Genomic DNA, 16,490 nt, shown 5'->3' on the forward strand with positions numbered 1-16,490 from the left:
AGAATGTAACCGCAAGGGTAGCATTTGCACTGAAACTCAAATCTTTTGGTGACCAAAATGTGCTGGGAAGTGGTATAATTGAGCAATTAACAGTTAACGTTAAATGCATTTAATAGTAGTAGTTCCCCTCTGAATTCCTCCGGAGGATAGCAGCCCCCAGAACATGATTTTTGTTTGGTTTTGCTCATACAATTGCAACAATTGGGTGGCCAGAAAAGTGGTCTTTCTTTCTTGACAGCTGAAATAGCTTGGAAATATGTGAGAGCATTCGGGGGCAGTTTTGTGCTGCCTGGTCGTGCGGTATTGTCTTGGTATGCTGTTGTGTCAGTGGTCCTGTCATCATTTGTTGTTGGAGACAAGAGGCCTCTTCCTGAGCAGGAGAGTTTTACTAGTCAATGAAAGCCTTGTCCTTGGGAACAATAGCCAGCTAACAAAGGGCAAGACCTTGGCCAGAAATGAGCTATATAATACTGTGAAAGGGCGCAGACCACTGTATAAATAAGAATAGGAAAAGTAGATTTGGGAGAAAATGCTTACTCAGGTGTGAAGGGTTTTTTTTTTGGTGTTGGACAATGTAAAGAAATTGTTGAATGCATGGATTTAAATATTGTCTTTTAGCAAATCCTTCAACATTTGTTAGTGGAGAGTTATTATTGAGCATGAGTCGTCCGAAGAAAATTTAACTATTAATAGATTTATTTCTAAATGACGGTCTCCCTCTCCTTTCAGAATTCCAGTTGGTATGTAGGCGCGCAACAATTAAGGAGTTAATAGAGAGCAGACTTTTGCAATAAGAGACTCGAGTGTGGCCGACCATTAAGATTAGTACCTTTAGAAAGTAAACCATGCCTGGGTATAGCCAAGCTTAGGGCTAGTAATTTGAGCAAAGCCTAAGAGTTGCCAGAATTAGCCTGGAGCCCAGGGAAAGCAGACTGACAGACCCCCTTGTGTCGCGCCTTTTGTTTTATTATACTTTGAGCACAAATGCACTTTTCAGACCCAGTCTTTCTTCAGCTGCACAGAGCTGTGATGAACGCAATAGGGTGCATTCAGTAGAAGGGACAGGGTAGAATGATGATCGTAGCAGTTTCAGTTTGTTTTGCCTGCCTCTTGATTAATGACATCAGAGGTGAATGGCAAGCTTTCATTTCTCTTGGGTTACCAATCTTTTTTTTTTTTTTAAAGCAGGGAAGGATTATGAGTGTTCAATCAATCTTTGGACTGCCACATTCCTGATTGTGAATGCTATGCAGGGTCCACCCTAGTGAAACATCTCCCACTGCAGATTATTTGGAATGTGATGCTTAAGTACACTTGAAAGGTCAGAGGTTGATTCTGGAGTTTCCTGGGTAAAGTGCTGTGCAATGGTCCAAGAGGAGGAGTTTCCTCACACCCTGCCTACTGCCACTGTTTGATGGACAGACCCACTTCCTACAGGCATTTCCTCCACATCCGCCCTTGGTAACAGCTTAATATTCTAACATCCTCTTTCCTTCATATAAATCCCAAATAGTTTTAAATTGACAAGAGTGCTGCCATCGTCTTCTGTAGCATCTCACTGAATGAAATTTGTTGTTTACTGTAGTCTTAATGAAGAAAAATTCTACCAAAGGGATGCAAGCGCTATGATCTGCACACGCATGTAAATGAGTATTGACGAGTGTGATGATAAAATTAGTGTAAAGAACTGTATATTTTATACTTGTGTGTGATTTTTCAGATGTGAGGTTTGTTGTGTTCATTTGAAAATGGACAGCATCGGATGGAATATGATTCCTAACCAAAAGCAAAAATACAATGCTATATAAATCCAAATTTGACCCAGTCTGAAGAAGGGTCTCGACCCTAAACGTCACCCATCCTCCTCTCCAGAGATGCTGCCGTTTTGTGTCTACCCGGTTAAAATAGTGGCATTGTCCATCAGCAATTGTAATTTTCAAATTTCCCGTTCAGCATTAATTCTGCTTTTGGAGAGTTTTTTCAGGTACCTTGGGAATAATGTGTCCAGATATAGATACATACCAACTATGTGAAATGTATACAAGTTAAAATTGCCACGTGTTATAAAATGTGTGTATTTTTAATAAATGCTTCTAAGGTCCTGCCTAAGTTGCAACATTGAACATCCCATGGTGTCTATCCTTGTATGTCAATGGCCTGAATTATCCAAACTGTCCTCCCTTAGAATTGTTCCCAAGGTCTCTGCCACTCAAAGGACTTTCCGTATGTGCTCTTGATCCCAAATTCAATCTTGCCTATTTCTGCAGCAGACCTTGCGAACCAAACCAACCAGCGTCTCTATAGCAATGAATTACAGTGAAAAGAGAGACAGAGAGAAAACATTCCACACTATTCATTTAGATATCTCCTTTAAAAGTATATAAAGAATGTGTGTGCAATTAAAGTTGTTTTATCGGACCAAATGCTGTGCATACCGGCAGACAAATTATAACTATCGCCTTATCAAAATTATAAGTACTTTTACAGTTCAGCTGCAAGTTTTTAAAGTTTTTACGTTCATTTCATAATTCAAGCGGGCCATAATAATATCCAATTTTCTCTGCTCCCCTTACAAAAATAAATTATCGTGGTACTAAATGAAATAATCTGAATAATACTGCTTCTCATTGCCCACTTAAGTCAGAGCAAACACTCTATCAGATCTTATTAAGTGGGTTTCATAATGAGTTGTGATTTTTAAAAAATGTCAATGCTTTATTTGCTATTTTACAGTCAAAGCTATTCAACATTTTCGGTCAAAAATTACCTGGCACTGTGCCACTTTGTTTCTGAAGGAACAAAATTAAAATCTTTCATAATCAGAGAGGTTAATTATTGTCATAATAAACAAGTACTCATTTTGGGATGCTTTCTGCACTGCTAGGTTTTATCTATTTGTGCAAATCGTTTTCGGTTTAGACATTGGTTGCGAGTGAATTCAACTGCCGATATGTGATTAAGGTCGTATGCGTTAGAGACTCCTCAGTATTTCTACTTAAAAATTAAGCTGTTACTTAAGGCAATGATGGCCCGTTTGGGGAGACCGTGTCAGGGAACTGAATTAAAATCAATACTGTTACTAGCAAGTTAGTAGAGTTCATTGAATCCTGTCATTTGAACTCTACTTATTATTAATAACTGCTTTAAGGTCTGTCTTTAGATGTCACTGGAAGTCCCTGCTAATCAGTTATACTAAAGGGGCTCTTGACTTCCTCTGCAGAATTTATAATAGTTTCAAAATATTTTCTGACAGATGTAAAAGTATAAATGTTCAAATCTATCAGTTTGATATAGTAGAAACATATGCTTAATTAACAAATACATTTATAAACTGTGAATTAAAAACCGAAAATTCAATGGTCTCCATTAAATTTCTCCGATTATTAATTTGTCTTAATAGGTAACATTTATCCCATAAATATTCTTTTTCTGAAATTCAACATCACAGTTCTGTGATCTATGTACAGCGTTCTCTGGCCATAACTCACTCTAACATTTTGGGCTCTTTGCTCTCAAGCAACTTCGAGGTCCTGCTTCCACCCGGCAGTCCACTTTTCAAACTATGTTTTGTTCACAGGATTGATGATGTGATCTGAAGAGCTGCATTTTGTTCAGCTTGTTTCTGGCCTGCATTGTTATTCACTCAGTAAGATGCTTGTAACACCTGAAAGTATTCTTCGATAATGGATTTTAAAGTTCAAACAAACTCAAAGTCAACTTGTGAGTGTTCGTCAGTTCGACCTCACTATCCAATGATGCAAATGTGCAATTTGCAATTTGTTAAGTTCATGTTAAGACATTTCTTTCTATGGTCTGCTGACTAAATAATGCTAATTACAGTTTTTAAGTGAGTGCAAATTTTCTCCTTCCTCTGTTTTATTTGTTTATGTTTTTCTCTTGTTTATGTTTTGGTTTTTCTGTCCAACTTTTCTGTCTTTTTGTTTTCTCTGTATGAACTTCTTCTTCTTGCGTATGGCGTGCAGAGCCTAAAGTTGTAGGTCAACTTGTTCTATTTGATCTATTTGTTTGTGCACGTCGGGTTAATTGCATTAGCCGAAACATGGTGCACCACGTGAAGGTTGCAATCTCCCACCCCTTTGTATGCTCATTTATCATGAAGAGTCTGACTGTTATAGGAACTTCTGTCATTATGTTCGTTTTCAAATTACTTAAAAACAAATAACATTCTTGTTCCTAATTAATTTGGGTTGTTTTCAAATATCTGCTGTTGGAATCCACGATGCAAGCAATTTCAATCCTGTTGAAGCAAGATCAACATCATGGGAAGTCACAATAATACACATTTTAATCAAAACCAGTGTAGATTGCCCATATCTACTCAGATCTGACTTTTTGTATCAATAAATCTTTTGGTCGCTTGAGTGAGATTGGTTATTTAGTGCTGCTGATTGTTTTGTATTGTGCAAATATGGACTATAAGTTGCATTGATGTGTGAAAACATGGGCACGGTCACACGCAATAAGGAGGCAGTGCGACAAGCAACTTTTGATTCAATTTGTAGATCATTTTGCCAAGATTCTTATTTAGAATAGTGTTGGGGGTTAGAAGAAGACTACTCAACTCTTTAAAATTTTAACACGGTATCAGTGACGTAAAGGTAGAGATGGATTTGGTGCTCAAACAAAGAATCAGTCATTATTTATAAGCTTAATAATACAGGCATGTGTTGAACTTGGCTTAAGGCGCACCTCTCACTTGGACCAATTGACTTTTGAGCCCTGGCAAGGTATTCAAAAGGGAATCGGATCGATTCCTGTCTCATCAGCGCGAGGTTAGTTTATCGGTTATATCAGATCAGCTCTTGGTACTGCAGAGGAAGCTGGATGGCTAAGATTCTTTTACTGTTCACCAGTTCTTTAGGAAATAATCCAAACCCTTTAGTCTGCATTAGAACCGTGATCCTTGCAAAGGAGGTAACTACAATTTTCTTGTGTGCAAATGCATGATATATTAAAGTTCTCGTGCGACTAAAACATGAGGTTTACTTAATATAACATGGATTTTGAAAGGAAATGTGCATATCAAAGGAATCTCTTAAATGGACTGCAGTTGGATTGTGGGGCCTAATTGACTGTTTTTTGTTAATGAATATTTCATTACAATCAAAATTAGTTTGTTGATGAAGGGGAAGAAACTGAATCATCATCTACTCTGCATTGTCCATGTGTCTTGTAACCTCATTATTACAGTTGCAGGCGCCAATTAGAAACAGGAGCGACTGTAGACAGTAAATAACTAGCAAAAGACCTCCTGCTGTTTGCTCACAGAATTTTGCAGCAAATTCTATCCAAAGCATGGACTTACAGGAAGCTTGTGATGCCAGTGGACAAAGCCTTTTGCTGTAAAGCAGACTGTTGCGATTCCATTGCCTAAAATGCCCCGTGGCAATGTGATGAAATCTTCATGCTGAAGTTCAAGGTTTTGCATCTCGTTTGTTTCAACGGAAAGCTAATCTGGTTCTTTTTTAAGAACAAGGAGCTTGTGGTTATTGCCGGCTGCCGGTCATCACTGCTATATCAAATATTAACAATATTAGTCCTGCAAATCCTGTACATCAAACCTATTTTCCAAAATATGCAGAACTTATTGAACAGCTTTGGAAAATGAGATTTTGTACACTTTGTATTCCACGTAATCAAAATGTAATCAGTAATTTAATGCCATAATATCACGTTCAACAATTGTCTTAAAACTTTTATCCAACGAATACTTACTCATCAACCTTTTAAATAAACATGTAGCATTGTGTTAACAATGCACAATGACTGATGGAGCCGTGTAAATAGTAAGAAATGCTGGGTATTGGTATGCAGGTGACTTTGTCTGGTAAAACGGTGGTATAAAGTGGGGCATTGTCACTTTTACTGTGAAACTTTAATCTCAGATTTTCAGTCCTCAGTTAGCAAGGAGTGAATTTGAATCACGTACTTGCTTGCTCATGCAGTTACACATGACATGTAAAACCTCTATCTGTCCCTAATAAGACTTGATGGTACCATGAGCCATTGCCTTACTTCTGAACTTTATCTAGTTCCGTAAGTTATATCCACGTGTATGTGCACCCATTAATTTTGCAGTGCAATAAGATTGAGTTATTACAATTAATTTGATCTCATGGGGTGTTGCATAAAATATATTTGTAATTTTATGACCATTTTTATCTTCATTGAATTTGATCTGATGCAAAGTTGTCTATTCTATTTGTAATGGTGGGATTGGATGTAAGAGTATCATGAGCAAGTTTAATTGGAGTCAATAAAATAATCGAGAAACCAGGTATTTTGTTTCTCCTGCACATCAAGCAAAGCATCTCTCATTTTGTCCACAGTCATCCATCATTGTAAGTGGGCTGGTATTTTAATAATTTCTCTCCCCCAGGTGACCTTTTAGACTCAAATTCCTTAGTTGAAGATAGTTCCTGTTTAATGGATTTCTGGTTTTGATGTGGTAAAAATAAGTATATTGCTAAGAAATCAAAACCTGATTAATAAACAGTAACAGACATGATTGTTTTATAAGTCATTCAAATTGACGCTTATCAAAATAAAATCTGACTCAAACCATTCATCATCTAATATTGGTCTCTTGATTTTTGGCACCACCTAATCTTCTTAAATATCCTCTGTTGAGGGATTAGCAGAAGGCTGTTAAATATCAAGTGTTCCCCCCCCACACATCTACCCTGAAACCACTCCGCCTCTAGCTTGATACATTGGTCTAAGTCACAGTTCATTGGATGGTTACTCCTGTCTAACCCACTTTCCTTCCTGTTTTTCTTTTGGCAGTCTAACAAAGTACCTGTTGTGCAGCATCCGCATCATGTTCACCCGCTAACGCCGCTGATCACGTACAGCAATGAACACTTCACACCAGGTAACCCCCCACCACACTTACCAGCAGATGTGGACCCCAAAACAGGTAGGTCAAGGAATGGGGGGAGGCTTCACTGATAATGCTGTTTTCTTTCTGGATCAGTGTGCAATTCAGATGAAGTTCTTCCGAATATTGCTTTACTCAGAAGCCATTGGGGAAATCCATGTCTGCCTTGGGACTAAGTGTTAAATGTTGTTTGAGCACTTGTTAATTTTCAGTACTGTACAACTGCAATTTAATTCAATGTAAATGCTTTTGTGTTCACCAGAATCTTCCTTTTGTAACTTTTCTAGGGACATGTTACTCACAGGTGGGGAAAAAATACCCTTTAAATACTATTTCATGCCAGGCACTGTTCCTGCTGCTTCCATGGGTCAGATGGTTTATAAATGAAAGGGCACTATTGGGCAATCTGCACAGTGACTCAGATTCCAAACTTGCACTTGCTGACCATTTTATTGGTGGAAATTGAATTTCAAGGGGAGCAAAAAATATATTAGAAAGGAAATGCTATATTTTTAGAGTCTTAACTGCTTGTCCAGCACAAAACAAATACATTATTTCACACAATAAATTGACAAATCACTCAAATTAATTGCATTGTGACCACTGGACCAGAATAAAATACAATCTTAGCATGGTAAAGTTTGTTCAGTGGTTTAATCTGACTCTTTATCATAGCCATGGGGTATTGAAGCAATCTTATTGCTATTGGATGGCCCTTAGACCCTTGTCAACTCCATCTGGGGACTGAGAAGTCAGTGCAGGGATTCAAATCCAAAAACCAGGTGGTACTTCATTTGTAGATGGTAGATTTTGTGCCCCTTAGCTGTGGAATGGTGGGGGGAAAGGAAGTAACAGAGTAGGGTTAGGGAAAAAGAAAAGGAGAGAAAATCATTAATTTTCTTCTCCTACACACTCGTGCCTACAAAATATGCAAGTTGTAAAGGAATTTTTGGAGTTTAATGCCCCGTCTGACCTGAGTTTGTAAGCATAACTCGGGTAGTCTATTACACAGATCAATCACATCATCTGCCTAAAAGGCAGATGACCTGAATACAACAAATTATGGGTTTGAATTAATTTGCACGGCTTATTAAGTATGAATCCCTTCTAGAGTGCACATTGCAGAGGTTGTATCGTCAATCTCTATTTAAATGTAGAGAATGATGATATATGTGGGATGTAAAATTTGATCTCATTGGCTACTTTTCAATATGTTTATTTCTGCCCAGTCTCTGTAGCAACTATTCATATTATGGTTTCAGGCTTCCTGTCACAGAATTTAGAAAACTAATTTGTATGTCCAGCTTAATTTGAGTTCCATGATAAAATTCCTGTTTATCAAATTTTGGAGAATTTTTATGAACTTGTCGTCAGTATTAACTTTATTTTTTAAATAAAATAAATTAATTAAGCATATCAACGTGTCATCATTTATAACTTGCAAAATGTTAGCAGTTTACGAAATGGTAGCCTTTTCATGATCTGTGTACAGACCAGCTATTACACGTAGGTAAAATATTGTAGGTATGGCTGGTATTTTTACACTTATGTACTTAATTTTACACAGAACTCAGATTTTGCTGCTGGTTTGTAGCAATGTGCATTAGTTGACAGATACATCTTCCTATTGATTTGCAGGCAAGTTGATGCACGCATGTTCAGCGCTGTCTATCTGGCATTGATGATTTGGCATACCAATATTGATGATTATCCTCAACCAGATAGCAGTACCAGTAGAATGGAAAGAGCCCTCAGAACCTTCAATGGTCTCCTTTTGTCTCATTAGTATTTTGTACAAGGTTACCTTCAGAAATGTTCTATGCTTGCACAAAATTGTAAGCTGTGCAGAAGTGAGATGCTTATTGTTTGGGCACTGCTTCCCTGAAAGTGGCATCACAGGTAGATAGGGTGGCAAAGAAGGCCCTGGAATGCTGGCCTTCATCAGTTCTGGAATTCAGTACAGAGGTTACGATGTTAGTTCCAATTGTGCAAGATGTGGGTGAGACTACACCATGAGTATTGGTGTACAGTTTTGGTCACCTTGCTATGAGAAACATGCCATTGAGCTGGAAAGGGTTCAGAGAAAATTTACAAAGTTGTTGTCGGGGCTAAAAAACCTGACCTATAGTTAAAGATTGGGTAGGTCAAGGGTTTATTCTTTTGAGTGCAGGATGCTGAGGAATGATCCTTTCGAGGTATATAAAATCATGAGAGAAATAGATATGGTGAATGCACAGTCTTTTATCCAGGATAGGGAAATCAAGAATAGAGGGAATGTTGAAGGTGAGAGGGGAAAGATTGAAGAGAGGGGCAACTTTTTCACACGGTGGTGATGGGTATATGGAAGGAGCTGCCAGAGGAAGTAGCTGAGACAAGTATAATATAATTTAAAAGACATTTAGATACTTGGATAGGAAAGATTTGGACAAGCATGGGCATGATGCGCCAAATGGACTAGCTTAGATGAGGCATCATGGTTAGCATGGACGAGGTGGCTGAATTTCCTGTTTTCATGCTGTATGACTCAATAGTCAGAATTTTTATCCTATCATCAGATACCCTTATTGGGTAAATCCTAAAAAGTGTTAAGTTATTGATATAAAAAAAGTTCCTTTGCCGTTAAGAATATTTCTTGGCCAGACTATCCAAGGTCCCATCCAGTAAAGGATTCTCCACCAGGTGAACATTACCATCTTAGTGCAATATCAGCCACTGAACTGGGCCATCACGCCAGCGGCAATAAGGAGATCCTTCCTCTTGTTAAATGGCAGTGGGAGAGGTGAGCATTAATATTGATGGCAGATCAGGAAGTAAGTTAAAACTGCTTTTGTATTTGAACTGGAAGCGTGGTAATTTTGCTAATTCTTTATCCTTACTGAGGCTTACTAATTTTTTTTTCCCTCTGGAAATTCATTAATTTTTATTTGTTGGTCATATTAAACCAGCTAGGTTGAACTTGGTCGCTGGAGCTACCTCACCAGCTGATTAGCTAATTCTTTCGCCGAGTTTTATTTTGTAACTGATGGAAAATTGGGCAGAATATTGGCAGATGGAATTTAATCCCAACAAATGCGAGGTGGTGCATTTTGGGAAGTCAAATTGGGGTAGGACATATGATAGAATTCTGAGGAATGTTGGTGAACTTTGGGGGTTCAGGTTTCCTGATAGTAGCAATACAGTTAGATCAGATGGTGAAGACTGCATTTGGCATGCTTGCCTTCATAGGTTGAGGCATAGAATATATAAAATGGGGTGTTATGTTGTAACTTCACAAAGCACTGTTTAGACTACATAAAGATTATTGTACAGTTCTGCTCACCCTACTATGGGAAGGATGTGACTGTGTTGGAAAGAGTGCAGAGGAGACAAGCCATGATGTTGTTTGGATTGGAGGACTTCAGTTATGGATGAGATTGGATAGGACGACTTGTTCTCCCTGAAGCAAGAGAGGCTGAGGGATGATCTGATTGATGGGTATAGAAAGTTATAAGGGGAATCGATAGCCAGAATAGTCAGAATTTTTTTTTCTCCCATGGCAGGAGTATCAAGCATCAGGAGATAGGTTTAAGGTGAGAGAGGAGTTTTATGGCAGAACATTTCATTACACAGAGAATGGTTGACATCTGGAATGCACTCCCAAAGGAGATGGTGAAATCAGATATAATCATTGTGGTTAGATGGGATTTAAACAGACACTTGAAGAGGCATGGAATGTAGGATATGGACCTAATGCAAACAAATAGGATTGGTGTTGAGGTTCAATGCAGGTCTGTTGAACATGGTTGGAGAAAGAAAGGCACATTTCTTTGCCTATTGACTTTCTGGCACTCTGTTTTCCCCCATTTCAGTCATCCTCTGATCCTGTACCTTAGTGCAGGAGAATTTTGTCAGATACCCAGTCTATATCCTACCACAATAGCTTTGCCCATGAACAAGCTACTGTGTTTGTTAATCGGTTGATCAGGGTTGAGTTTGAGCATATGGGCATGAAGCTATTGAAAAGTCTGATGCACGTTCAGCTTATTAGTTGTTTCCCAAGGGAGCTGAAAATCTCATGGAGGAGATTTAATTTTCATAGACCAAAGAAGGTAGAAGTAGCTAATATCGTGTGCTCGAAATATTTCCATACATTCTGATGAAATGGTGTCCAGAAAATAAATCGGGAACCTTGTGCCATGGTGTCAGAACAACAACTCGCCCTAAACTACAGCAAAATGAAATAATTGATTGTTGGTCTAAGCAAGTGGAGGCAGTGGGGTGATACTCACTAGACACAGTCTGTTCCCATCAGTGGCGCTGCAGTAGAGGTGAACGACAGCTTCAATAATCATCCATATCTTCAGCAATCTATCTTGGTCCTTTCACACTGATGTGGTGATGAAACCAACGTGCCAGCATATTTTTTTTTCTTAGGCGTCTGACGGGAATTTGGTCTGTCCGTGAGGATTCTTTGAACTTCTGCCGATCAATATAGAAACTGTTTGGCGGGTTGCATCTCTGCCTGGTATCGCAGCTGCTCTGTTCTTGATCACCTAAACCAGCAAAGAATGGTGAACACAGCCCAGTCCATCACAGGCTCATCACTATCTTCTATCTAGTCCATCTCCATGGTGTTTTGCGTAGGGAAGGCTGGAAGTACTGTCATCCTGTTTGCCATCCTGGCCATTCCTTTCTCTTACTTCTACCTTCTGGGGGAGAGAGAGATCCCAGAATAGACTTAAGAACAGCATCAGACTCCTGAAGCAATCTCCTCTTTCACACTCTGTTCCTTGAGGTATTGCGACATACTTGTAACTCTTCCTCATTCGGTTATTTCATTAAAGCATCTTATTATTTGTTTGTATTCTTCAAATTGCACTATTGTTGCACCATTCTATACTGATCATTGTATATACCACTGTCTTTATTGTTATGCTTATCGTTACCATGTATACTATTTACACTGAACTTGTGTGAACAAGGAATTTCACTGCACACTGGTATATATGACAATCTGAATCTTAGGTATAATTGGAGAGTACAGGTACGTCAGAAGGCAGTTGAGGTGGGGAAGATTAAACCAATAGAGTCAGACATGGAAGAGCGTAGAAACAAATAAGGATGTTTAAAATTGTGGCTTTGATGAATCGACTCGTGCAGTGATAAAAATCTATTCAAGAGGTAGAGCAGTCACTATTATGGGCAACCCCTCACATCATCTGGGGTGGGGGGAAATGGATTATGTTCCTAGAAAAATGTCAATATTGATGCAAGCTGCAACATCCGCACATGGGTCAAGAAATGCTAGTTTTTTTTGTTTTTTTTTTTTGTTTTGTGTTTGTTTATTTGTGTTTTTGTACACTTTTCATGGGAACGAATGTTCTCTCAACTTTTTGGGTGCTGATTTTTAAATTCTGTGAGGTTAAACCTCCTTAACCCGAATGGCTGTAATGCAGGAGTTGCCTGTAATTTATTAGCAAAAAGGTGAAATATCGGAAGACTGGGAGATAGTTTGCTGCGTATCAGTATTTAGGAAAGGAGATGGAAGATTTTACGTGGGCTAATTTGTCTTAACATTGGTGGCAGGAACTGTAGTAGAAACCCCTACTGTATAAAAAATGGGGGGTAACTTGAAAGCAAGAAAGGAGCACAATGAATTTAAACGCAAGATCATACAAACGGAATAAAGTTTCTGAGATGATCAGCAACATTGATTTGTAGAATAAAATTAAGTATAATTTTATTCAGCGGTGAAGCCTATTTGCCTATTACATTCTCAGTTTGGAGCCAATGAAGGTCAGAGCATCCATGGATGAGTGGGTTATGGAGAAAGTTAAAACACAAGCAGCAGAGTTTGAAGTGGCCTCGTGTTTATAGAGTAGAAAGTAGGAGTGCTTTGCAGTCGTCAACAAAAGGACATTGGGGCAGATGAGTTGAGGCAGGGCTGAAGTTGGGTGATGTGGGACATTGGAGAAATTATAACAATCATGGTCTTGCACCTGAATTGTTAATACTGTTTCTCTTTCCACATATGCTGCCTGACCGGCTGAGTGTTTCCAGCATTTTTGGGTTTTATTTCTGATTTTTGTGGCAGCTGCTGCAATTTTTTATTATTATTGTCATTTGCTAGCAAATTGGCAATAGGTTCAGATTGTTGCCAAGGAGAGGAGTGAATAAATAGTTTGTGACATTTGCTCTTTTATGAAGACAGTTATGTTCACCTGACTCGAACATAATTAAAATGAGTTGGTAGGGAGTGATGCTGAGTTGCGTATCTCAGGAAAAGCATACTTTCAGATCATCTGCGCGGTTTTACTGGTAAAGTTTAAAAAAAAAAAAAAAAAATCCTTTTAAAATGAGGGATAAAAATTGGCTGCTTTAAGTAATTTGTGAAACATGTAATGTGGTCACCAGGTTAGTTTAGCTTGTTGGGTGCTGATTAGCTTGTCCATTGACAACCATCGTATTTTTGTTTGTTTACTTTAATGTTTAAAACATCGGCATTGCCAGTATCCATTTTGTATTGTTTCTTGGCCTATACCCCATTTAGCTTGATGTGAACATCATTGTTCATGTCTCTGTGAAGTGTTCATTCCTCGGTAAATGTGACATTGGCATTTCACAAGCTTGTTGTTCTTTGGTACCTGTTTAACTTCTGTTTCATGCTCGAGTTTGATGCAAGAAACCCTGTGTAAGTGAGGTTAAACCACCTTTCAACATTGCTTTAAAGAGCCTGGGTCATTTGATCTTGCATGTGTACACCCCACACAGTCAAATGCATCATCATGTAATGTGAAGATTCCAGTGTATTTCTGACTCGATCAGCTCTTATTTTACACACCTTCATTTTTTTAGGAAATTGATTTGAAATTAGTTAATTGTTAAATAGCATACAGGCCTTTTCCCTGAACAGCGAACACATCATAATATCAGCGAAGCAACTTGGAAGAGACCTGGTGGCTATCTAACTAATTATGCTTTTGTTTAATTTTGTTTAAATGGGGATTTCTGTGGGATTATGGGGGGGACAAAGGTCAGATTAATTGTATGGGCGAAGCTTTAACTCATTCCACAATTGTATGAACCCAAGATGTCGTATTTCAAGATGCACTGTAGTGAGTACTGTGCTATAACAAATACTTGTACTTCTACTGCTATAAATGCTTTAAAGCTGAAAGGATACCATAATTTATACTGGTCACAGACACTTTAGCACAGCATACAATGAGACCTCCATTTTGGCTTACCCATGCTGTTCATAATACATTGTTAAAGTAGACCTGATCCAATCAGTGGTAGTATATTGCTAGGTTCTGTTTCATTGGTGATGGTAGGAAAGTTACTGTCAGTTTTGTTTGAATCCCCTTCCAGAAGATGCCATGGAATAACTTCCTTGTGTTCTTCACTTGACAATGCACCAAGTCATCGCGGTGTATTTTAAGCACCATGTCTGGCGGCAATGGCCTTCAGTTCGAGTAGATAAGAATTGTAAATAAGTGTCTGTGTTAGTGTTAAAGCCGTAGGTCAGGGTCCAATACCAACTGTGGCAAACCACGTACAAAACGCTGTTCTAGTTGCGGCTACGTGAATCTTTTGTTAAAATGGAGTGGAAAACTGAGGCTGGCATATTTGTGAGGAAGAGAAAGAATGCAATTTATTTAATGCTTGCTCAAACTCTGTTCAGGCAGTGAAGTAATTCATGTGGTGCGGATACTATTGTAATACAAGACAGCAAGCAATTTGGAATAATGATCCGTTCCTCTGTTTTTTGTTGTTGGATTGGACATCAGGGAGTTCTTGGAATTGCAAGAGGGCATGTTGGTTTTGTGTTTCATTTGAACATCACACCTCCAGAAGTGTAGAACTCTGTGCTGTAATGAAAGTTGAAATATGCACACAAGTGGACTGGACCTCTATCCATGTCTATTGATTTGGAGGCGAGAGTGCTGCCATTAAGCTAATAGTATTATATGACAAACTGATGCTTCAAGGAGCCATTGTTCATAAACAGTGGTTTTGGGTTCACTTGTACTATCCTCCTCCATATCCCTTTTAGTTATCGTTGGCCAGATAATACTTGCTCAAATGAATATTCCTTCTGCATGTGACTGGATGGTAGACATTTCGATTTGTGGCATGTCACAATTGAGGCTGATCCTATTCTCCATTGTTCACATTTACTTGCCAGCCGGGATCATTGGATGGTGATCCCGGGAAATACTGCTGGCTGATTAGCGCCAGCCCACAGTGGGACTTTTGAGGAGAACTGGTAGCACGTGTCCATTGCTCCCCTGAAACTAAGGCAAGACTGAGACTTTCAACTTGATTGCCTGTGACTCTGTACCACAGCAAGCATCGTCTAATTCCCCTGGGCCATGGAGGAAGCTGCTTTAATCTAGTTAAAACCTCCCCGTTATGATGCAGCTCACCCCATATGTTTTCTCGCTCGCTGGTTCTTTTATCCCAACCTTGCCAACATACATTTTCCTTTCACAGACATGCTTCTTTTCACATTTCTTTCTGCTTTAAAAAAAGATCAACTCCAGGCTGAGAATGATTAAATCATAATCTTAAATTTAATGACACACAAGGCAGCTACTGTGGAGGCATTGTAAAATGTATATTGTGGCTTTAAATGAAAACTCCAGAGAGGGAAACCATCATTTGTTGCAACTAATTAAGCCATTTTCTGCCTGCATGATAAATAAGTGCCCTAACAGTTTTCATATCAATAATTAACACTGCACAGGGGCTGTCAAATTGAATTTCGAACATTTATTCTGGCCTCATGTGGCCTTGACTGCCCTGGCTGCACCCAGGTGAACATTACCATGTTACAAATTGTGCTGTTTAATAATACCACACGAGTGGAGGATGCTGAATTGTTTGTGGGGAAAATGTGGTTTATTTCACTTGTTGACCCTTTCTTAGGCACAGGGATTTGTTTGGGGGGGGGGGACATAAACAGCTTCATAGCGCACAATGTGTAAATCAAGTAACTTGATAGTGTACAATGCACAGTCGTAATAGCTAACGATGCACAGTATGTGAATTAAAACATTTGATAGTGTATGGTGCACGATATGTAGCAAACCTGGGGTATTTTAGATCCTTGACAATGCAGAAGGGTTAAATAATAATTAGAGGGAATCATTTTATAACTTGATAAAATCTGATTCAGTGCAAGGAATTGATTGGGGATACTCATCATGGGGTAGCATTCGGCATTGTACTACTTGTCCAATAAGTATGTAGTTCTAATTTTCTTGCCAGACCTCTGGGTCCCAGATTCCTTGATTTTGTTTGTCCTATTTCCATACCTTAACGTGAATTGTGCAACGGATTTGCTGCTGTTTTGCAAATGTTCAATGTTTTGCACAATTCAGACTTTTCCGTGATAATGTGGCTTGATATTGGAGGTAACTTAGTTGGAGTGTCAACCTGTTACAGAGGGGTATTTAGTCTGATGCCAGTCTTTAGTCTATGGCAGCAAAGTTAATTGTAATGTGAAAGAAATAATTTGAAAAGCAACTTCATGTTAATAAGTATTGTAGATGCTGGAAATCTGAAATAAAAATGGTAAATACTCACAACAGACAACAGGAAGGGT

At 38.7% G+C, this 16,490-nt stretch overlaps 1 protein-coding gene across 28 annotated transcripts in view; it reads left to right on the forward strand.

Annotated features, from left to right (window-relative positions):
• The window catches only part of tcf7l2 (transcription factor 7 like 2), a 168,807-nt gene that overhangs the window by 128,828 nt on the left and 23,489 nt on the right, over positions 1-16,490 (forward strand). For 26 of the 28 annotated variants that reach the window (XM_055646851.1, XM_055646854.1, XM_055646878.1 and 23 more), the window contains one exon: positions 6,808-6,940. In XM_055646851.1, coding sequence (XP_055502826.1) covers positions 6,808-6,940 — 133 coding nt within the window. The remainder of the gene's footprint in view (positions 1-6,807; positions 6,941-16,490) is intronic. The other 2 variants (XM_055646858.1, XM_055646855.1) reach the window with 1 other exon arrangement.

This window comes from Leucoraja erinacea, chromosome 15 (genome assembly GCF_028641065.1).
Source record: "Leucoraja erinacea ecotype New England chromosome 15, Leri_hhj_1, whole genome shotgun sequence".
Lineage (NCBI taxonomy): Eukaryota > Metazoa > Chordata > Chondrichthyes > Rajiformes > Rajidae > Leucoraja > Leucoraja erinaceus.